This window comes from Sander lucioperca, chromosome 15, assembly GCF_008315115.2.
Source record: "Sander lucioperca isolate FBNREF2018 chromosome 15, SLUC_FBN_1.2, whole genome shotgun sequence".
In the NCBI taxonomy this organism is placed as follows: domain Eukaryota; kingdom Metazoa; phylum Chordata; class Actinopteri; order Perciformes; family Percidae; genus Sander; species Sander lucioperca.
In genome coordinates, this window is record NC_050187.1 from 19,549,307 (window position 1) to 19,570,286 (window position 20,980).

The window sequence follows — 20,980 nt, forward strand, 5'->3', positions numbered from 1 at the left end:
TTCAATTATGTGATCAGTTTGGACTTTGCCAGTCATTAAATAATCATTCAGTAATGTGAACGTGCTGGCTCATTCTATGGCAATTCAGACAACGTGGCTGCGTGCGTAATGAATAAAAGAGCCACGAACATTTTAGAGGTGGACACCAATGATCGATGTTGTTGGTGAACAGGAAAAGCTCTTTGGTACCTCAGAAAGTCTAGCCAACCGTCTTTGATGATCGACGGGTCCAGCTGCAAAGAAAGGAAGTTGTCGCTGAGGACTCTGATCGGACTGCGGGTGTTGACATCCAGGAGAACCAGCGTCCTCTCCATGAAGCCCGGTCGCTTCCCACCGGCTGCAGCTCTCTGATATGTAGAGGAGGAAGAAGAAGAGTAGGAGGAAGAGAGCACCGACTGCACGACCAAAGTAGTTAAAGATGCCAGCCACAGGGAGGACCATGGGAATACACACGGTGAGGATTTGGGCATCTTCTTGGTTTGGGGAGCAGGAGGATCAGTGCGCGCAATGAGGCTTAAATGTGAGAAGAAGAATAACAACTAAACAAACTTTCCTGCCGCGAAGTTCAATGGTGGTTCTTTACCTCGGTCTCATCGATCTGGATCTGTCTTCCTGTCTAGCTGTCTCACCCCTTCTGCCCCCCGCCCCTCTGAGTATTTTTGGGAGCTGCTCACAAGAGCGCACGCCCCGAGCCAGCCTTCCCGTTTGCGAGAGCCAGAAGTTGGGAGGAGGACAGGAGGCAGCACCGCCCCTCTAAGGTTTTCTGAGGTACGAGTACACACAACTACAAAAGTAGTTCTTAAGAGGTGAGGACACATTTTCTTCTAAATATTGACGATAAAGGAGTGTTTTCTGATGGAATGATCATCAATCATTTTCTTAAATCATGTGTTAATTAGTACAACAATCGAAATATATTTTGGAGAAAACCAAATTTAAATGCAGCAATAAATTGAAACTCAAAGAGTGCTCAGAATCAACAAATAGCTGCGCATAGTTACATGTTATTAGGTTGATGTGATGATGCTGATGATGATGATGATGATGTTGTTGTTGTTGATGATGATGTTAATGAAAAGGCTTTCTAGCTTGAAAAATGTGTAAGCCATGTTGTGCATATTGTAAATTCAAAATTCCTACAGAAAAGTGATGTTAGGCCTAGACTCTCCAGGCTACACAGTCCAAGAGAACAAAAGAAGACATTCTTCAAAAAGAGAAAAGATACTATCTTGTCAACAGGATATCTCATTTTCCTGGGTACTGTAGGTGCTTACATTGTTTGACAAACAACTGCATTTAAAAAATAAAAAGATCAATGACATTTGGAAATGGCAACATGAACAGTTTGGCCCATTTTCAAAAACATTCAAAACCAATTTGGGATTTAAGTTTCTACAGATTAAACTCACTTATAAACTCTTTATATGACTGATCAAGATGTTTTTGGGGCACTGGTGAGCAAGAAACACGTAAGTGTAGTCTATTGTGATTTATCCGATGAGGTCTCCTCCGGCGGTCAGTGTAGCGACAAGTGGTCGTTTAAGGTCACTGCTGTCTAACAGATGAGCAGCATACTACGTAAGAAGTAAATGTACCGAGTAAAGCCCGATTTAATCTTTTCATGTCAGCCTATAACACCTACTCACGAATAGGCTACAATAAACCTCAAAATGATCTAGTGTGTTGTTAACTTTTCAGGTTTTACGCACGAACGTTCCTATTAAACGCATTAAAAGCATCCAGCAGGCTGTGTTTTGTAATGACGCATCTGTACAAACTATTCTGGTAATTCTTCAACTAAACGCGGAAAGGCAAATGGTGCAATTTAGAGTCACTCCTGAGTGCAGATACACTTTAGAAACACTTGTGATACAAAGATGAAACCAGCATGAACAGTAATCCTGCAGCATATTTTCTTGTTTATCCGTCCTAAAAAGAAATCAACAGAAATCCAAGAGTCTGTTGCTTCATGTTGTCATTTTGGCTCAGCTAGACGTCATAGGAAACATCTGGTTTTAATATAACCCACGTTTTTGTTTTCAATAGAAAGGTATTTAACTTTTATATATTCATAGGCTACGGGCTAGAGTTCTTGAATTGGCTTTTAAATATTAAACTGTGCTATGACACATCTGGCATGTCACCGATAGTTTCTAAAAAAGAAAAGAAAAATAAACTTTACCCTAACGAAACATTAATATAATTGTATAATATTTCAAAAGGAAATTACATGTGTGTTTGTGTGATTATGTTCTATCGACTACTATATTCTGTGTATGTTGCACCAGCTTTATTAGGATGACCTCTTTTAGTGATCGAAGGTTTGAGGAACTGTTGAAATGAAAGTTTTTAATTTTTTTATGGACAGATCTGAGGCTCAGATTTAAAATAAATAAAAGCAGCACCGCGACTGCACACACTTAGCTGGCCAGAATATTTTAAGGAATTACATGAAAAAAAAAAAAGAGAAGATATAAAGATAAGATCCGTAGTTTTAAACGTAGGTTCAGGCAATGTTCCAATTTATTCCAGCAGCCTGTTTTGAATATAATTCTTTGTTTGAACGAAAACCTTCTTATTCATGTGACACATGTTCAGTGGTAATATTCAGTTGCGTTGTTCTTCGGACAAGCAAAACATATTTTGTTATCAGTGTTGATTAAATTTAGTGTTTATTGTGGAATTTGATTGGACTTTGATTTTACGTTAGGGATACCCACGCTTATTTTTAGTAGGCTAATTATTATGGATTTGTGACACTGTAATAGTAGCAGGAATAATAGTCGGCTATCACTGTGGAATTGTATGGTGAAATGGATTAACTCACACATACCGACCAACTGCCATTAAGAGAAGGTAATATGTTTAGCCAAACACACAGACATGTTCTGTAGAGCATTAGGAGTTATTTTCTTCTATTTATCTATTCTCTTTCTTTAAAGTTTATTTGGCCTGTGTGTTCTGTTATTATCATTACCATCGACATATAGCCTATCGACATAAATTATGTTATACGAGGGAAAGTGCAGCTTTAATTTTTTTTAGAATAGCCTACATTCTCCGGCATTTTTTTAAGTTAGATTTTCAAAAAAAGTCAGTGGCAAACAAATTTTGTCCGAAGTTATGTGAAATGTTAAAATTGGATGATAGTGCTCTTGTAGGTTATGTCCGATGCAGGCAAGACGAAATTAAAGATTGTTATCTTCTTGTGTGCAAAGTCTTTTTCTCCAAATGTTATGGTGGATGTGTGACTGATGCAGAGCAGAAAGAGCGTGTAAGTGTTTAAGACTTGACAGGACACCTTCCTACCTCCTACTAAATGCGACAGGCTATAGTGTCATTGAACTCTGCTGTATGAGTGCTTCACTTCAAGAGCAGCTGATCAGTGTACGACAACTAAGACTGTGATAATGATAACCTATTTTCCTGATTCTGAATTCATATTTAATCTTCTTAATATTAACATTTCTACAGGTTTTTGGTGTGATTTTAAAGGTGCAGGATCAAAATGTATTCTTCTAAAAATGTGTTGAGACATTACAACAATTATTCTATTTGTGAAGGGACGCGAATTCTGAAAACAAAACTGTTATTTGATGACAAAGAAATAAATCCACACACGTCATGCCGCGTATTAAGTCTGAGGTCTACTAGGCTTCATGTACAGTACTGTATAATAGCCTACTACTACAGAATGGACTGCACTGAAACAGGTGATAATACTGCCATCTAGTGGATACATCAAAACAGCAACAACAGCATTTAAGCTGTCTAATATTTGCGACTCCCAAACTAATATTGCCGCATAAATAAGCTTTAAGATTGTGTTCCTCAAAACTCGGCGATAGGCTATATGGTCTAAATTATGTTTGTGGTGAGCCTCTAAATAGTGTAGGCCTATATGTGTTTTTCCTCATCACAAAAGTTCAATGTTTGCTTTGGTATCTTTTTGTGGAATATCTGTAATAGGATATTTAGTCTATTAAGGGGTTTCTATGGTTGTAAGTGTGATTTGTGCTTGATCGCCTGTGTATCACATTATTTATTAATGGCTGGGCATTTCTCCTGCCTTCTATTTTTAGAAAGTGGCAGAAAGCAAATAAGACAGGCCTACGTCACGGATTGTCATGTATATTTAAGGACTCTGGTGCCCCCCCCCCCCCCTCTCTCTCTCTCTCTCTCTCTCTGTGTAACGTACCCATCCTCTTCTGATATGGCCACCCAGCTGCTGCTCTATCCATCCCATCCGCAGAACACGTGACCCAGTTCTGCGTGTCCTTCAGTAGTTCATTCAGCATGATGGCTGCGGATGCTGCGGATGCTCTCTGCAGCATCCTGCATCCGCGCCGGCTCTCTCTCCTCTTTCTCACCGTCACCCTCTCCTCTCTGCCGGCCCCGGCAGCAGCGCTGCTCGGCGTCCGACCGGAAGACACCCAGAGCGGAGAGCTGTCCGTGCAGGATGGGATGCTGAGGGCGATCGAGGGGACTCGCTTCATGCTGAGGGTTTACTACCCCGCATCTCCAGCTGCGGAACTTCCAAACAGCCTGAACGTCAGCGGCAGACCTGACGCCGCTCCTGCCGCTCCGTGGATCGCGTTTATAGAGGAACCAGATGGGGACAGTGGGGACACGGAGAGGCGGCTCCGGTCAACAGGGAATCCGTGTGAAGAGGAGAATGCCCGGAGTTCAGACATCGAGCTGCTGGGCTCTTTCAGATCCACCACAAGTCTCAACTCAGTTTTGGTGGAGCTGCTCGCTAAAGACCTGCGCAGAGGCGATGTGATCAAATACTACTCTATGTGTGCGTTTGATGGAGTGAAATGGGAGCATTTCAGCACCAAAGACTTCTGGTTGGCGGTAGTGGAGAGACCTCCAGAGGCAGATGTTTGGCTCCAGGCGGGTGTCTCGGTACTCTTGTTGGGTCTGTCTGCGCTCTGCAGCGGTCTGAACATCAGCATGCTGGCTCTGGACCCTGTGGAGCTGCGGGTCCTGCAGGACAGTGGCACAGAGAAAGAGCAGAAATACGCACGGAAAATAGAGTCAGTGCGTAAACATGGAAACTACATCCTTTGCACCGTGGTGCTGGGCAACGTGCTTACAAATACATGCTTTGTGGTGTGGATGTGCCAGATTTTAGGAATGACTGCTCTCTCAACTGCCTCGTGCACTTTGGGGATATTCTTCATCGGCGAGATTTTACCTCACTCCCTGGCGTCCAGGCACAGTCTCGCCATCGCCTCCAAGACCCTCTGCGCCACCCGCTTGCTGATGCTGGTGTTTTTTCCCATCGCCTACCCAGTCTCCAAGATTCTGGACATCATGCTGCACCAAGAGATCAGCAACTTTTATACCAGGGAGAAGTTGGTGGCCATGTTGCGCGTCACAGATCCGTACCACGACCTGGTCAAAGAGGAGCTCAACATCATCCAGGGAGCCCTGGAGTTGAGGACCAAGACCGTAGAGGACGTGCTAACCCCGCTGTCAGACTGCTACATGCTGTCCTCGGACGCCGTGCTGGACTTCTGCACCATGTCGGACGTGATGCAGAGCGGTTTCACCCGGATCCCGGTCTACGAGAACGAGAGGTCCAACATCGTGGACATCCTGTTTGTCAAAGACTTGGCCTTCGTGGATCCTGACGATTGCACTCCTCTGAAAACCATTACTCAGTTTTACAACCACCCCATGCACTGCGTGTTCAGTGACACCAAGCTGGATGTGATGCTGGAGGAATTTAAGAGAGGTAACTCCACTTTAAATCATATCAGAGGTCAGGTCTCACAAGTACTCTGTGTCCTTTGTTGCCTTCATAACTTATAACTGAGTAAGAAGTCAGTGTTGAGCGTGTGATGCGCCATATGTAGGCTATATTCTGGGAAAGTTTCAAGGCTACCTCCTGCCACATAGGAGCTAATGTCTTTTGAAGTGACTGCACTTAAAAACCAAGTTTTCAGTGCAGAAGTCAAATGTATGCAGAGGTCCATTGGCTCACAGTGGGCTTGCCAGTAAAGCCCTTTGATCCCCAAAGCAGTGAGAGCCATATGTGAAATCTGATACAGTGTCACACAGTGAGGCTGGTTCAGCCAGAAGTTAGAGGCCAAGGACCAGAATGGGGTTATCTTAAGAAAGTATGTGGTAAGTCATTTTCCCAGGACAACAACACTGTGAACTTTATATGACCCCATCACCCCTGCTTGTTTTATAATATGCCATGTGTATCGGTTATCAGATCCACACTTTACTGTAATGTCAAAAAGGAATTTAGCATTCACCCTCACTAGAATGGTAGTAGAAGCAATGGATATATCATCGCTATCTCTCTGACTCACACATCTTTTGTCTGATAAGCATCTTTGCTGATAAATGCATTCACAGTATTACAGCACTCCCTCATACACATGCATCCGTTCACTACTGAGCATAAGTGTGTTGCCTCTCCCCAGGGACCCCATTCAGTCGCGATGATAACATTGAATATGACTCTGAATTGATGCCCTGCAGTGAACAGCTCAAACTTCTCCACCGATGGTGTCACAAGGTAAAATTGAGACATATGAGAGGCTACTGGAATGGCTATTATGTAAGGATTCCATTGGCATTGGCTTATGTTGGGGGGTGGATTAAGATGTAAATCTGTTTCATTTACAAAGACAGCTCAATAGTCGGTCAGAGGCAGCAGTTGTCTGATCAGAATGTGAAAGGGGACACTGTGGTAACTTTGGCAGGGTCATACATTACATTGTCATTTACAAGTCAGGAGGTCTACTACAGCTTTAATTTGTTCAGGATTATAAAGGATAGCTTTGGTCTGACACAAATGATGGGCCCCTGTCGGACCCTGTGTGTATCTACATTGTGTTATTTATAGATAAGGTTAGGCAAAAAGGTGAAATCAGGCTTGACTTTTAGATTGTTTGTGTGCACCTTAATTGTCAGCCCGCTGTGACTTTGAAGCTTCGTTCACTCTGTAGGTCGTCGCCATACAAACCTGCAGAGCAACCATGAATAATTCAGCTCCAACCTTTCCCCTCCGTCCTTTGTTGCTCTCATGGATTATTGGCTCCTGTTGTTCAGGAAGCCTGGCTGGGAGCTGTGGGGACGTCTCACTGAGAAGGGTGATGGGCTGGGACCTGGCCTGGGGTCTGTGTTATTAGAGGACATTATGGAAATGTCAACAGTGAAGAAAGAAATGTAAAGGAGGACTGCAAACACGCTGTACAGGGGGAAATACATAAAAAAAATATTTTTTACCTTTCATACAGGAAGCAAGGCACTTTATGCATGTATGCTTTCATGGCAGGAAAGGTTTATGAGCAACACAACATCTGCTGTAATTCTTTCAGTTCATTGGAGTAATATATTCCATCAGTGCTTGGAAAAGTATTGAAGCATATTTCTTAATTTAAAGTAGCCACACCACATTACAAGTAAAAGTACTGCATTTTAAATTGTAAGTATTACATTGTAAGTATTATCAACAAAGTGTATTTGAAGTATTAAAGTAGGGATGCAAAGATATCAATACCAGTATTGGGTACGATACTGTGCTCATGTACTACTCATGCACCGATACCACTTCATGTATCACTGCTTGTGATGCTAGGTAGCGCTACACTTGACAGCAGGTAACGTCAACCTACCTTTGGCTAATAGCTTGCTTAAACATGGTTAAAAATCTTAAAGTATTTCACTCCAAAGGTTTCAAACACCGGGAGTCCCAGTCCGGGACATGCAACAGTCTGTTGCTAAAAACGCAGCGTAGCTTACCGGTAGCCTGCAGATTCACTTTTCCAGACACCATGACCACTGGTAAAGTCGGATAGATGGAGAAACAACAGAACTGTAATAACTACTGCATAAACTGATGCATGTTTTCAAAGTAATTGTTAGAACTGTAATGGTATTATTAAGTATTCATAATGGTACTATATCGGCAAGTCCATGTAATTACTTGTACTTGTACTTAAAAAAAGTGGTATCGTGCATCCCTATATTAAAGTTATGCAGAATGGCCCCTGTCAGTATTATTATGGTACTGTCAGGGGCCGTTCTGCATAACTGAAACTGAAATGGAGAGGAGTAGAAATATAAAGTAGTACAAGTAACTCAAGTGCAGTATTTAAATATTTAGTGACTTTCAACCCCTGCGTACACATCTACTAAAGAAACCATGTAATACACTAAACAATACACAAAATAAATCCAAACTTTGAACACAATACAACTTTTGTGGACAACTTTTAAAGAATAATCTTATCTCCTATCATAGCTATGTTGACGACATCCAAATATACCTAGCTTTGATACCTAATGATTATGGCACTCTTGATTCTCTTTGTCATTGTATTGAGCAAATTAATCACTGGATGTCTCAGAACTTCCTCCAGCTAAACAAAGACAAAACCGAAGCAATCATTTTTGGTAAAAAGAAGGAAAGAGATAGGATTGCCACCATTCTCAACAAAAAAGGACTTAAAACAAAGGATACTGTTAGAAATCTTGGCGTCCTCATAGACAGCGATCTAAATTTTAACAGCCACATGAAAGCAATTACTAAATCAGCATTTTACCATCTCAAAAACATTACCAAACTTAGGGGTTTTATGTCAAAAGATGACTTAGAGAAACTGATTCATGCTTTTATTTCCAGTAGGGTTGATTATTGCAATGGGCTGTTCACAGGCCTTAAACAGCTTCAAATGATACAAAACACAGAACCAGAGTTCTTACAAAAACAAAAAGAACTGAGCACATAACCCCTGTTTTGAAATCCCTGCACTGGCTCCCTGTAAGTTACAGGGTTGACTTTAAAGCATTGCTGCTTGTTTTCAAGTCACTTAATGGAATAGGGCCAAAGTATCTATTGGACATGTTTCTGCAGTATGTACCACTCAGGTCTCTCAGATCAGAGCAGAAACATCTTTTAGAAAAACCCACTGTCCGCACCAAACAGGGTGAAGCAGCACTCAGCCATTATGCGGCTCACCTCTGGAACCAACTTCCAGAAGGCATCAAAAACGCCCCAACTACTCACAGTTTTAAATCAAGACTTAAGCCAAAATTCTTTACAGATGCCTTCTGCTAATGCTTCACTGAAGCATTATTACTTATTGTGGTAGACCGATGGTTTTTAATATTCTTTATTTTATTTTATGCTTTTACTGTTTTTTATGCATTCATGTTCTCATGCTTTTAATCATACTGTTTTTATAATCATGTACTGACTGTTGCTTTTGTTTTTAGTGAAGCACATTGTATTGCCACGGGTATGAAATGTGCTATATAAATAAACTTGACTTGACACAAGCAAAATCATAGAAGGCAGCCAATGTAAGTTGTTGAGTGTGTATGTGTGTAAAACAGGGAGAAAGAAATAGCTGCAGAAATATAAACAATGCATTATTCCCTCATATAGTATTGTATGACTGTAATGGTTACTGAAAGCAGCAGAGACAGCAAATATCCAATCATGCACAATCATATGCAAACATATTACGCATTATAATCTAAAACAACACATAGACTAGAGGAGCCTGGGAAACTGGCGGAGCAGAAACATTCGCAAAAGGGGCATCCATGGTAGACACAGTTTCACCCCGGGCATGTGTGTCTGCCTGTGTGAGTCTGGTGTGTGTGTGTGTGTGTGTGTGTGTGTGTGTGTGTGTGTGTGTGTGTGTGTGTGTGTGTGTGTGTGTGTGTCGTTCTGCACGAGTATTATGTAACATATGAATGATGTAATGCAGTGCCAGGGCACATCAGCAGCTAATGGCAAATCCACCTCTGACTCACCTGAGCTCTTCAGACAAGCTGACCTGAGTGCTGAGTACAAACTTGTCACATCAGCCAATCTCACACAGCCAGAGTTTCATGTTTGGAGACGGCTGCCCATCAGTCAATCAGGATTTAGTTTTGGTCTTGTTGCAGTAGATTAAAGCATTTGATCCCCTGGCAGTGATCCCCTAAATCGGCCCATCCCATTTGAGCCACTGATTTTGTTCAAAGTAAGGTCGGAGACTGTTGAATTCTGTATTCCAGTGACATCGTAATAAATTTGGTTAGATAATTATATACTTATTTGGTGTAAGAAGAACCGTGACAGTGACGGTTATGACGACAAAGCACAAATTTATATTGAATACATTAAGCATATTCATTGATTTTTAAAATATCTGTATTTTTGGTGAGTTGAAAATTAGAAACATCTATATGTATAACTAATATCATTGGTTTGTTAATGTGTTCATGGTCATTTGTTCTTCTCTGCTGGTGATGGCCCAGTGTGGTGGCAACTTTAACTTCTTGTCACATTTGCTTCATTGGCCCGTTCTGGAGACGCTGTTGGCGAGCTGTTTCATTATATCAGGCAGGCTTGTCATGTTCAGCCTAACGCTTACTGAGAGGGAGCACTGGGTTTGCTCATGGATGTGTAAAGTGTGCATGTGTGTGTTTTTAACAGAGGTGGCAGCAGCATGGGCAGTTTAGGCAGCACATGCAGGCATCCCCAAACTGCTTGCGTAATCTCAGTGTTTACGTAAGGGCCCAAGTCTTCCAAACTGTCAAAAGTGTCTTAAAACTAATCCCCCCACTTTCTGTTCATCCGAGTCACACACACACACACACACACACACACACACACACACACACACACACACTAGGGGAGTCCTGACATTGGAATAATTTTACATTCATACTCTAAGATAGATCTCTCCTGTGTTTAATACCTAGCTGCTCCATCTGGTGTGTTAATGCTGATTTTCATCTTGACTGCACAGATCCAGTTGAAGGCTGTTGACTCGTGTTATTTTAATTTATCCAGAGACGTTGCCTCTCAACCCATTGCATGGGCAGTTTTTTAGCATAATTCTCTTTGTGAATACATTTTTTTCTCACCCTTTTTATTTTCTGATGAACACAGGTAAGTCCCATCTGGCTGTGGTGCAGAGGGTGAACAGCGAAGGTGAGGGAGACCCCTTCTATGAAGTGATGGGCATCGTCACCCTGGAGGATGTCATAGAAGAGATCATCAAGTCTGAGATTGTGGATGAGACAGACCTGTATAGTATGTATGATGCATAAACACTCTGATTATAAAGCTCAGAGTTTTCAAAGTCACTGTTGCATTAGCTGTGAATCAATTTAATTTTATTTCCAGCTCCCACTCTGAATAGATTTTCCCTCAGTTTGTCGCAGCAGCTAACAGAGTTTGTTCAGCTCTGTGGTCCACAACATCACTGGGAAATGCTCAATTCAACATGAATGCAGTACAAAGTAATATTTATATTAGCATTTTAGCATTAAAAGTACATTGGAATTTCCTTTCCATCATCTCCTCTCCTGCTTTCTCATTAAACTATTGATCCCACGTTCTCTCCCCTGTTGCTCCCAGCTCCTCGCTGATGCATATATAATGTGAATAAATGGCCCAGTCTCACAGATAATACCCTAATCCACTCATCTTTTATTGGCTGGAAAGGCTCTCCACAGAGACGAAGTCAAATGCCAAACTCCCTTCATTTAATATCTAATCTGGTCTGTGCTTTCATTTCACTCACTGAATTTTACTAAATACGAAGCCACATTTGGGAAAATAATTTCCACAAAATAAAACACCCATAAGCCATGAACATTACATTTTGAAGTGTGCTACAAATTTAAGTACATGCAGAGTGTGTGAAGCAGTCATTGGCGCACTTGCGTGGGTGTTCATAAACTCGTGTTTTGTGCGTGTCCGCACGTGCATAATTATGTGTGTGCATATACAACACAGGGGAGCTAATCTCTCCAGACTTTGCACTTCAGGCATTTATAGCACCAGCTGTTCCTGCTGCAGCTACGGTTTATGTAATGGAATATAATACGTTTAATGCTCCTCACAACTGCAGAGAATAAGTCAATTTATCAATCAGCGGTGGATAATCTCAAGCTATCTGCAGCTGTAGATAAACGTATTAATAAATGTGTAGTGTTTGTTAGCATGCAGTATCAGTGGCTCCTTAAAGTAGCTTCTAATTCCTTTTAGTGCCAACAAGAATACTGTATTTATGTGGCTATCTAGTGAGGCAAACCAAATCATTGAAAGAGTAACACCTTTCCCTCCCTCGCTGTTATCAGAGCATATATGAAATGTGAAATCCGACTGCATACCTTGCACCTTATACAATTTGCAATCTGTATGTGTTCTTAGCTGATAACCGGACCAAAAGGCGAGTATCCCACCACGACAGGAAACAGCAGGATTTTTCCATCTTTAAACTGGCAGAAAATGAGCTGAAGGTGAAGATCTCGCCCCAGTTGCTGCTCGCAACACACCGCTTCTTGGCAACAGGTAGCATCGTATGTGTGTTCATGCATGTGTGCATGTATTGTATGCATTAGTATTTGTAGGTGTACACAGTGAGAGGCAACACTGAGTTTTTTCTTTGACTCCTGTTTTGGTGTTTTTGTGTGTGTGTGTTTGTGTGCATCTATCTTGTAGAAGTGGAGCCTTTTAGGCCGTGTCATCTGTCAGAGAAGATCTTGCTGCGTCTCATCAAACATCCCAGCGTTGTGCAGGAACTCAAGTTCAACCCCAAGAACAAACATGCTCCTCAACACTACCTCTTCCAGAGAAACAAACCTGTGGACTACTTTGTCCTCATTCTGCAGGTAAATCACTGGCGTTTTAAGCCAGATAACAACAATATTAAAACTAACGACAGAAGTTGCAGATGAATTATGAAAGGAAGCTATAATCACTTCTGTGCTTGATGTTGTTATAATTTCAGTGTTTTTCTGCATATGTCCTCTGTGGGAGGCTCTAGTAGATGAGTGATCAATTCAGTGTGTATGTCACACCATGAGCTCAGAGCTAATGCATGTAAATGTCTGTGTTGACATTGCAGGGACGGGTGGAGGTAGAGATAGGAAAGGAGGCTCTCCGCTTTGAAAATGGAGCGTTTTCCTATTATGGCATGCCAGCACTCATCCCGCCCCTGCCTATTGGTAAGTAAGTGCACACATGAAGCAATATAGATCAAAATCACAATGAGGGTGATGATGATGACAACAGGGACAGTTCAGCAATATTAATCATAAAACTAATGCAGTGCTGTATAGCGTCAGCCTGCAAGAGCAGCAGCAGCCGTGGGAAGTAAGTAATTAAAAGAAGTGATTTCAAAGAATTTCCCAGTGGAAGGACATGACCTGCAAAGGATTAGGCCTATATGAAATCCAGCTAAGACTGCAGAGCAAGCAGAAAACCCATCTTACTCTCTCTCTCACTCTCTGTTTCTTGCGGTGGTTGTTTGCATGTTTTGCATGTGTGATGTTCAATGTGAGCTTAAAGCAATTTGGAAGACCCTATTAAATATTTGAAAATCCCTTCATAGGACATTACAGAATCCAGAATTTTCTTTTTTTTACTTGCTCTCTCTTTGAGTCATTTCTGTCCAACAGCATGTCTTGCCACTCAGCTAGGCAGTGCTCAACTCAAAACCATGCAGAATATATGCAATTGGAAAGGACCTACGTAAGAAAATGCACACAGAGTACCTCTATGTTTAACACCATCAATCATCTTTTAAAAGTATGCTCATTGGAGATATATAGTTGCTGGCAAAATTCCCCCTGCTCTCTAATAGCTTTAATTAAAAGTAAGTTAACCATAAAGACATCTGGCACTATACAGAATATCTGTAAAATAAAATAAAATAAAATAGGACTCTCTTTTCAAAATAAAAGGAGCAAGTAGTGACGACTTCAACTGCCTAGGGTGGTCAGAAGTGGCGGCGCACTGGACTATGTAACAACAAAACATTTCTCTTTTTAATGGTTTTGGAAACATGTTTATGCTCATTTTATGAATTAAAAAATACTTTCTTATTCTGAGAACACGCACACATACACACACACACATCCAAAGTGCACAAAGTGCATGCAACTATAGTCAAAGTCCAGCAAGTACAAATTAATTAGCATTAGTAAAAACGTGTGGTGAACATGAAAACTGCAAAAATATAATTAAAGTATTTAGAGTATTGAGTATAGAGTATTTTGATAGATTTGGGGGTGTTGTCCTATCTGAGTTTTTAACCCAATAGCAATGATATGTGTATGAAATGTTTTTCCCTCTTTTGTTCTGTTCAGGTCCGAGGTATAGTTCTCGGGGAAGTGGTCTGAACCAATCAGATTCATTACTGAGTGGAGGCAGTGTGGGTCAGCTCACTACAGGAGGAGGGGTCTACTTGCCAGACTACTCAGTCCGACAGCTTATAGACCTGCAGATCATCAAGGTTACAAACATGAAACACTAAACACACAACACAGAAACTATGAAAAAAAACATAATGACGGCTGTTATTTTAATCTCAATTAAATGTATAATTTCCTGCACAGTGAAGCTAAAATAAATTGGGAGCACAAGCAAGCAACTGCACTTTAAAACGAAAATGCAAACTCTTCCTCTGCTGCAGCATTTGCCTTTGATATGTCCTAATCCCTGATTCTGACTGAAAACAGACATCCTGTCTCTCACTCTCCTCTCCATACACCCTCTTTCCTTTAATCACTGGGGATAATTGAGGTCTATTTCAACCATGAATATTTCAGCCTTTTATGATGGATGTGCCCTCTCGCTTCACCTCTCCTTCCCCTTTCTTCAATACAGTCCATGTTTCCTCCTCTCCACGTGCACTGACTTAGATAGGTATAAAGGCAGCCATACATGCACACACAGATCTAATACTTGCTTTCTGTGTCCCAACAGATCACCAGGAACCACTACCAGAACGCTCTAATGGCCACCAGGATGGACAGCTCCCCCCAGACACCAGACCCGGTGCACCCTGATGCTAAAGGGCGGCCTGCGGTCCCAGAGGCCCGCTCACACAGCATCGCCCTCCCCCTCACACACACACACACTCGACTGGGGCTGGCACGCCTTGCACATCTCCATCCCCACGGTGGCCTTCGCAACACCTCCCAGCTCAATGAAAGAAACCGCATTGTTCGTAAGTTTGTTAATTTGGACCTCCCATGTCCTTTCGATGTCAACATGTGGGATGAAAATCTTTTGGTACCTGACATCACCATCTCTCCTCCATTCCCTCTCAAATACATCTGTTTATTTTTAACATTTCCCTTGCTCACTGGCAGGATTCTACTTTTGCACTCACTGGTAGTCTCTACAGATAAGAGCAACACCAAAGCTCTGAAATGTAAATGACAATCTATCTCCATGAGGCTCACTATGACTTTCATGATTCATAAGAGTGGTAGAGAGTTCTTTTGAAAAGGAAGAAAGAGGAGGTTCATAGGAACAAACACACTGTTTGGAGTGCTTTGTGGGCTAGGGGCCAGAAACCTGCCTGACAGGAGCAATACACGATTAATGTAACTATCTGATACTCTGACTGGTCAGGGCAGTCAACCTGAAAATTGATGATCTGATAACAGGCGGGTGCAATGAGCAAGTTTAATTTTTGTTGTCTATAATATCAGTAAATAAGGAATCCTATGAAAAACTGGTACAAATGTGGCATTAACCAATCTGTACTGGTTTCAAGGCTTAAAGGATTTCCCACATACCATCTGTCTTACGCTGTGTGCAACACGCCACCCAGTTTGTGTGTGTCATTAATAAAAATCACTGGACAGATGGTTCTGTTGGTTGTCAATAAAAACGAATAATCCAGTTATATACCACCAGGTTTTATGTTAAATCACAACACCAAAGATTTCACCAGTTAAATCTCCTCTGGTTGTGGCTCGTCTTTAGCTGGAATTTAAACCTCAGACTTTTAACTGAACGTCGTATTTAACTTCTTACTGGACCCTAAAAAAAAACACTGACTGATTAATAGCCAGTTCTCTACCTCCCTCTACAGGCTGAGCTACAACCAGCTGCTGTTTTATGGCTACTTGCAGTTGGACTAAGTCTGATTGTTCTAATTCTCTCTTCACAGGCAGTAAATCTGACGGGCAGAGGAGTCCAAATGATACTGTGTTCCTCCGCATGGATGATATTCCCTACATCCACGAGGACCGGCCGGAAAATTATGAAGACAATGGTGAGCGTTGCTACATTCAGCTGTAGAAAACAGGCTCATGGATCCTAGATTATTGTCTCAGTTAAAACTCAACAATGACATTCAGTTGGTTCCTCTGCAAACAATGTCCAGCAACTTTTATCTTTTTCCTTTTTTTGTGTTTGTTTGTTTCCTAAGTACTCAAGCTACTACATTGACTTAGATGGTTAAAAGAAAGTTGCAAAATATATAAAGAAAATATGGTGGTAAATAAGGATGAACAAGCATGCCAGTGCTTTTCTTTGAAAGGTGTCAGGCTGTGCAATTAAATTACATCAAAGAATTATGAAACATTGATGAAAGAAAAAAATAACATTCTTCCTCCTACAAATGAACAGTTTAATCCACATGAGTAAACCGTTTTAGCTTATGGTGGCTAATTTTAGCTTTATTATAATATAATATCAATAGATTTTGCTGTGTAACACGTTACTGAGTCACATTGCTGAGTTTATGACTCTTCTCTACTTTTTCTACTGTCACACTTAATTTTAGCATGTCATATTTCATTTGGTTTCATTACAAAACACACCGTTCCTCACCAGGGGATATGGTTGTGGTTTCCTTCTTGCAATCCCATTCTACTCACTCTCACTGTTCCTAATGATGCTTTTAAAGTAACTGATTTTATCTTGTAGACTGTATACAGAACATATGACTGTAGGTCTGGGGGTTATTTTGCTCCATCTGCCTGTCATTTCTGCTGTCTCTACTCTCTCGTCTCTTAAACGTTCTCTTTCAGACGTGCCTACAGAGTCTCACCCCTCCACCTCTCCCCTCATCAGCTCTCTGTCTCTGTCCAGCTCGGAGGAGAACATTGGGAAGAAGCTATTGCGTAAATTGAGTGAGTGAACCATTTGTCTCAAACATGCGATGCGACAGCACACACCCACACACAAACTGTCAGACATGCCCAAACTTCTTTGTCAGACATAGCAGTGTCGGTTGTATCTTAGCAACAGGTTGTGTCCCTCGCTGCAACCTACTCCTTTTCAGCAGAGCAGATTCTCCAGATGCAACTGTTGGCTCAGATATGATATGACTCATTTACTTTAATTTACGCGTTTGATGCAGTAGCTGGGTTGCTTAGTGCTGCTGACGTTATTTCACTTAATGGCAAGTGTGAGGTAATTTAAAAACAATCACAGCAGAGCAAGATAAAACGGATGCAGCTACAGTTCAAGGCAGGTGTTTTTAGCCAGTAATGACCTGCATTTCTCCTCTGTTTCTAGGTAACAAGAGGAGGAAAAAGTCTCGGGATGGAGAAAAGAGTTTGGAGGAAGGTTCAGAGCAACCAACAGTGACGAGCTAGCGCAGTGACACTGAGGAAGAGGGATGAAGATTCTTCCTCTTAATCATTCACTGGTTTTCTTTACTAAACAACCAATTCCCTCCATAGACTCCCTCCATGTTCTGGCACAACTCTCACAGGAGACTGAGCCATCTCATGTGATGTAGCCACCAGTTACACTCCGGTCCCCACTGGCACAATCTGTCCCACCTCTGCCTGACTTCACACCCTTAAAGTGATTGCTGACTATAAGCAGGACAGATCTGAAAAAAAGATATTGGACAAATCTAAACAACATATTGGATTTATCCAGCCTTACACTGAATGGAGGTTTTCATCACGTTTTATAGTAAATGGAGAAAATCTTCTCAGGTAACCTTTTGATGGTAGCTTTATCCATAACTTTAACACTGATCTCATTTAAGCCATCTGGACTCTACAAGATCTCTCAATCTGGAGCCCAACAAGGTCATTAGGTAATATTTGAGCCAGCTTTGACCTTTTACTTGATCAAACAATCAATACAACAGTTTTAATTATTTATTTGTTATTATTATGAGGCAGTTCCCATATACTGAAGATGTTGTTTGCACAGGGAACTGTCCTAATGTTGCCATAAGGGGGCCACCTACTGCCAACAGTACCAGACACACTAGCCATCGGCTAAAAAAAAAAGAAGCCACGAGACAAGAGCACAATTTTTACGCCAGATTAAATGAACACAATTTTGAAAAAGCCATAAATTAATTCTCAGCTTATTGTATACACTGACCTTTTGGCAAGTTTAGAGGGGTATGCGCAATTTTGAAGATACCAATGCTTGAAATAACACAATTTCTTACCTGATTTTTAGAACTACCAAAAGTAATTTGCCAACTGTAATTGTCTACCCCACACACACACACACACACACACACACACATGCATACTGTGCATACTGTACATTCAGTAAATGCATCCTAATGCATGTGTCCTACATATAGTCTGTCTGGTATGTCTTCCCATTAAATCATTCCCTTGTCATTGCATATGTAGCTGTATATGACACAATTTTAGTGTTTCTATCAAGCAAACACCCTCACTTATTCACATTTTCCCTTGCTGTTACCACCTTTAAAAAAACATTAGTCTTTGTTTGATTGCATTCAGTAGAACGCATAGGGGCGATCAACTTCATACCATTAGCTACCATATTAGCCACTTTTCTACAGTTCGTTTTACTAAAGCTGCATACACCATATAAAATAAGCTAGGGGTTTAGGGTCTCGGGATCCAGATGGATATGAGTATTCTTGAGAAAAGAGTAGTTGCTACTTGCATGTTTGTTTCTGCTGCTTTTACTGTAGTATTATCCCCTGTAGAAAGTCCTCTTTTTCCATATGCATGCTTAAGTAAAGGGATGCATGAATAGGATAACAGTCTGCAGTACCGTCTACCCACAGAGGTGCAGTGTGTGACTTACTGAAATCTTAAGCGAGTGTAGATTTTAAAATGAACCTGAAGTTTTAACTGCTAAAGTTGAGAAAAAGCGATAGGTGCAATAAATACTGCAACAAGGCTGCAGTTTTCATGTTTTAACTGTTGCTATTACGACACAAGGGGACTTCAGAAAGAGTCAAAGGTCACTGTGTCTACTGAAGAGACCGGTTGAGGCCATACAATGCTGCTTATAGAAGGAAAAAATGAAGCCATTGTTCTATAAATAATCGATTACTGCAATAATTAAATCATTATTTGATCCTTTTTAAAAATGTGAGTGGTAGCTGCAGCTCAGGTTGGACTGAGCTGCTCTGCGTTGTGAAATCTTGGCAGGTACACTGTGAGAGAGAAATACATGAAAGAGGAAAGCAATATGACGCATGCTGACGTCAAGCCACCACCTCCTGACACACATATACGCACACACACACACACACACACACACACACACACACACACACACACACACAGGTGGTTTTGGGACACTCAGTGACATAATTCATTCTGCCTGGTAAGGCTATGAAAATACAAAGGATACTGCACTGCCAAGCTATTCGCATTGACCCCTCTATGTACACAGAACACGCAACGGGAAGTCTTTTGATTTGACAACTGACTCTGAGCAAGAGGATTTGTGTGAATCAGAATATCTCTCAGCTCAGTGCTTTGACAGATTTTTAGTTGGTTAACATAGATTTATATTTCTGAGGATTGATATGTTTGTTCGCGATAAAAAAGAAAAGGTTACATTTTATAATGTAAAATTCAGATGATTATATAAGTTACCCAAAGATATCAAGAGACAGACCATATGTTCCACACAAGGGATACTTACATTATTAATAAATTGACTAAACTATTATTCTTGTGTACTTTTTGTTTCCCCCCATTTGTATTTGTCCAATTTAAACTGCTATAAAGTGTGTACACTGCATTATGTTTTTCTATAATCACTCACTTTAAATTATTTGCACAAGGGTTTATGACGGATGTTGCATGAATACAAACATCATTAAATTAATTTCAACATATGTTACAACAACACATAGATACTATTTATAGTTTATTAGAATAGTTCATCTCATTAGAAGGTATAGTAAGGAGAGACAAGCTGGTTGATCATTAGTGTGTTTGTGCCACTGACATGAGGATCTTACATATAGTAGTGCACTAGTGCTACCAACAGACATTCGCTGTGTTGCCATAAGGGGGCCACCTACTGCCAACAGTACCAGACACACTAGCCATCGGCTAAAAAAAAGAAGAAGCCACGAGACAAGAGCACAATTTGTACGCCAGATTAAATCAACACAATTTTGAAAAAGCCATAAATTAATTCTCAGCTTATTGTATACACTGACCTCTTGGCAAATTTAGAGGGGTATGCGCTATTTTGAAAATACCAATGCTTGAAATAACACAATTTCTTACCTGATTTTTACATAGAAGTTTTAGAACTACCAAAAGTAATTTGAACATAGCAATTTAAGTCATTTTACCAACTGTAATAGTCTACCACACACACACACACACACACACACACACAGATACTGTACATTCAGTAAATGCATCCTAATGCATGTGTCCTACATATAGTCTGTCTGGTATGTCTTCCCATTAAATCATTCCCTTGTCATTGCATATGTAGCTGTATATGACACAATTTTGGTGTTTCTATCAAGCAAACACCCTCACTTATTCACATTTTCCCTTGATGTTACCACCTTTAAAAAAACATTAGTCTTTGTTTGATTGCATTCAGTAGAACGCATAGGGGCGATCAACTTCATACCATTAGCTACCATATTAGCCACTTTTCTACAGTTCATTTTACTAAAGCTGCATACACCATATAAAATAAGCTAGGGGTTTAGGGTCTCGGGATCCAGATGGATATGAGTATTCTTGAGAAAAGAGTAGTTGCTACTTGCATGTTTGTTTCTGCTGCTTTTACTGTAGTATTATCCCCTGTAGAAAGTCCTCTTTTTCCATATGCATGCTTAAGTAAAGGGATGCATGAATAGGATAACAGTCTGCAGTACCGTCTACCCACAGAGGTGCAGTGTGTGACTTACTGAAATCTTAAGCGAGTGTAGATTTTAAAATGAACCTGAAGTTTTAACTGCTAAAGTTGAGAAAAAGCGAT

The 20,980-nt window shown here is 40.9% G+C and overlaps 2 protein-coding genes across 2 annotated transcripts in view; one reads left to right on the forward strand and one right to left on the reverse strand.

Annotated features, from left to right (window-relative positions):
* Positions 1-832, reverse strand: part of hpse2 (heparanase 2) — a 55,518-nt gene extending 54,686 nt beyond the window's left edge. The window contains exon 1 of the mRNA XM_031305115.2: positions 190-832. Within this exon, the coding sequence (XP_031160975.1) occupies positions 190-470 (281 nt within the window). The 5' untranslated portion in view covers positions 471-832. The remainder of the gene's footprint in view (positions 1-189) is intronic.
* A 3,356-nt stretch (positions 833-4,188) lies between these two features.
* Positions 4,189-18,161, forward strand: LOC116053909 (metal transporter CNNM1). The gene is made up of 10 exons (XM_031305134.2): positions 4,189-5,743; positions 10,916-11,059; positions 12,185-12,325; positions 12,476-12,645; positions 12,882-12,981; positions 14,125-14,270; positions 14,744-14,987; positions 15,942-16,046; positions 16,807-16,908; positions 17,297-18,161. The coding sequence occupies exons 1-10, from the start codon at positions 4,297-4,299 to the stop codon at positions 17,374-17,376; spliced, it is 2,679 nt and encodes an 892-aa protein (XP_031160994.1). The 5' UTR covers positions 4,189-4,296; the 3' UTR covers positions 17,377-18,161.
* Positions 18,162-20,980: the final 2,819 nt, after the last annotated feature.

What these genes read in the sequence shown, in the direction of transcription:
- LOC116053909 (XM_031305134.2), top strand. Translation starts at nt 4,297, where the DNA reads ATGATGGCTGCGGATGCTGCGGATGCTCTCTGCAGCATCCTGCATCCG. An exon ending in GCTGGAGGAATTTAAGAGAG is followed by an intron (nt 5,744 to 10,915) that starts GTAACTCCACTT and finishes TGATGAACACAG; the next exon opens with GTAAGTCCCATCTGGCTGTG. An exon ending in CATCCCGCCCCTGCCTATTG is followed by an intron (nt 12,982 to 14,124) that starts GTAAGTAAGTGC and finishes TGTTCTGTTCAG; the next exon opens with GTCCGAGGTATAGTTCTCGG.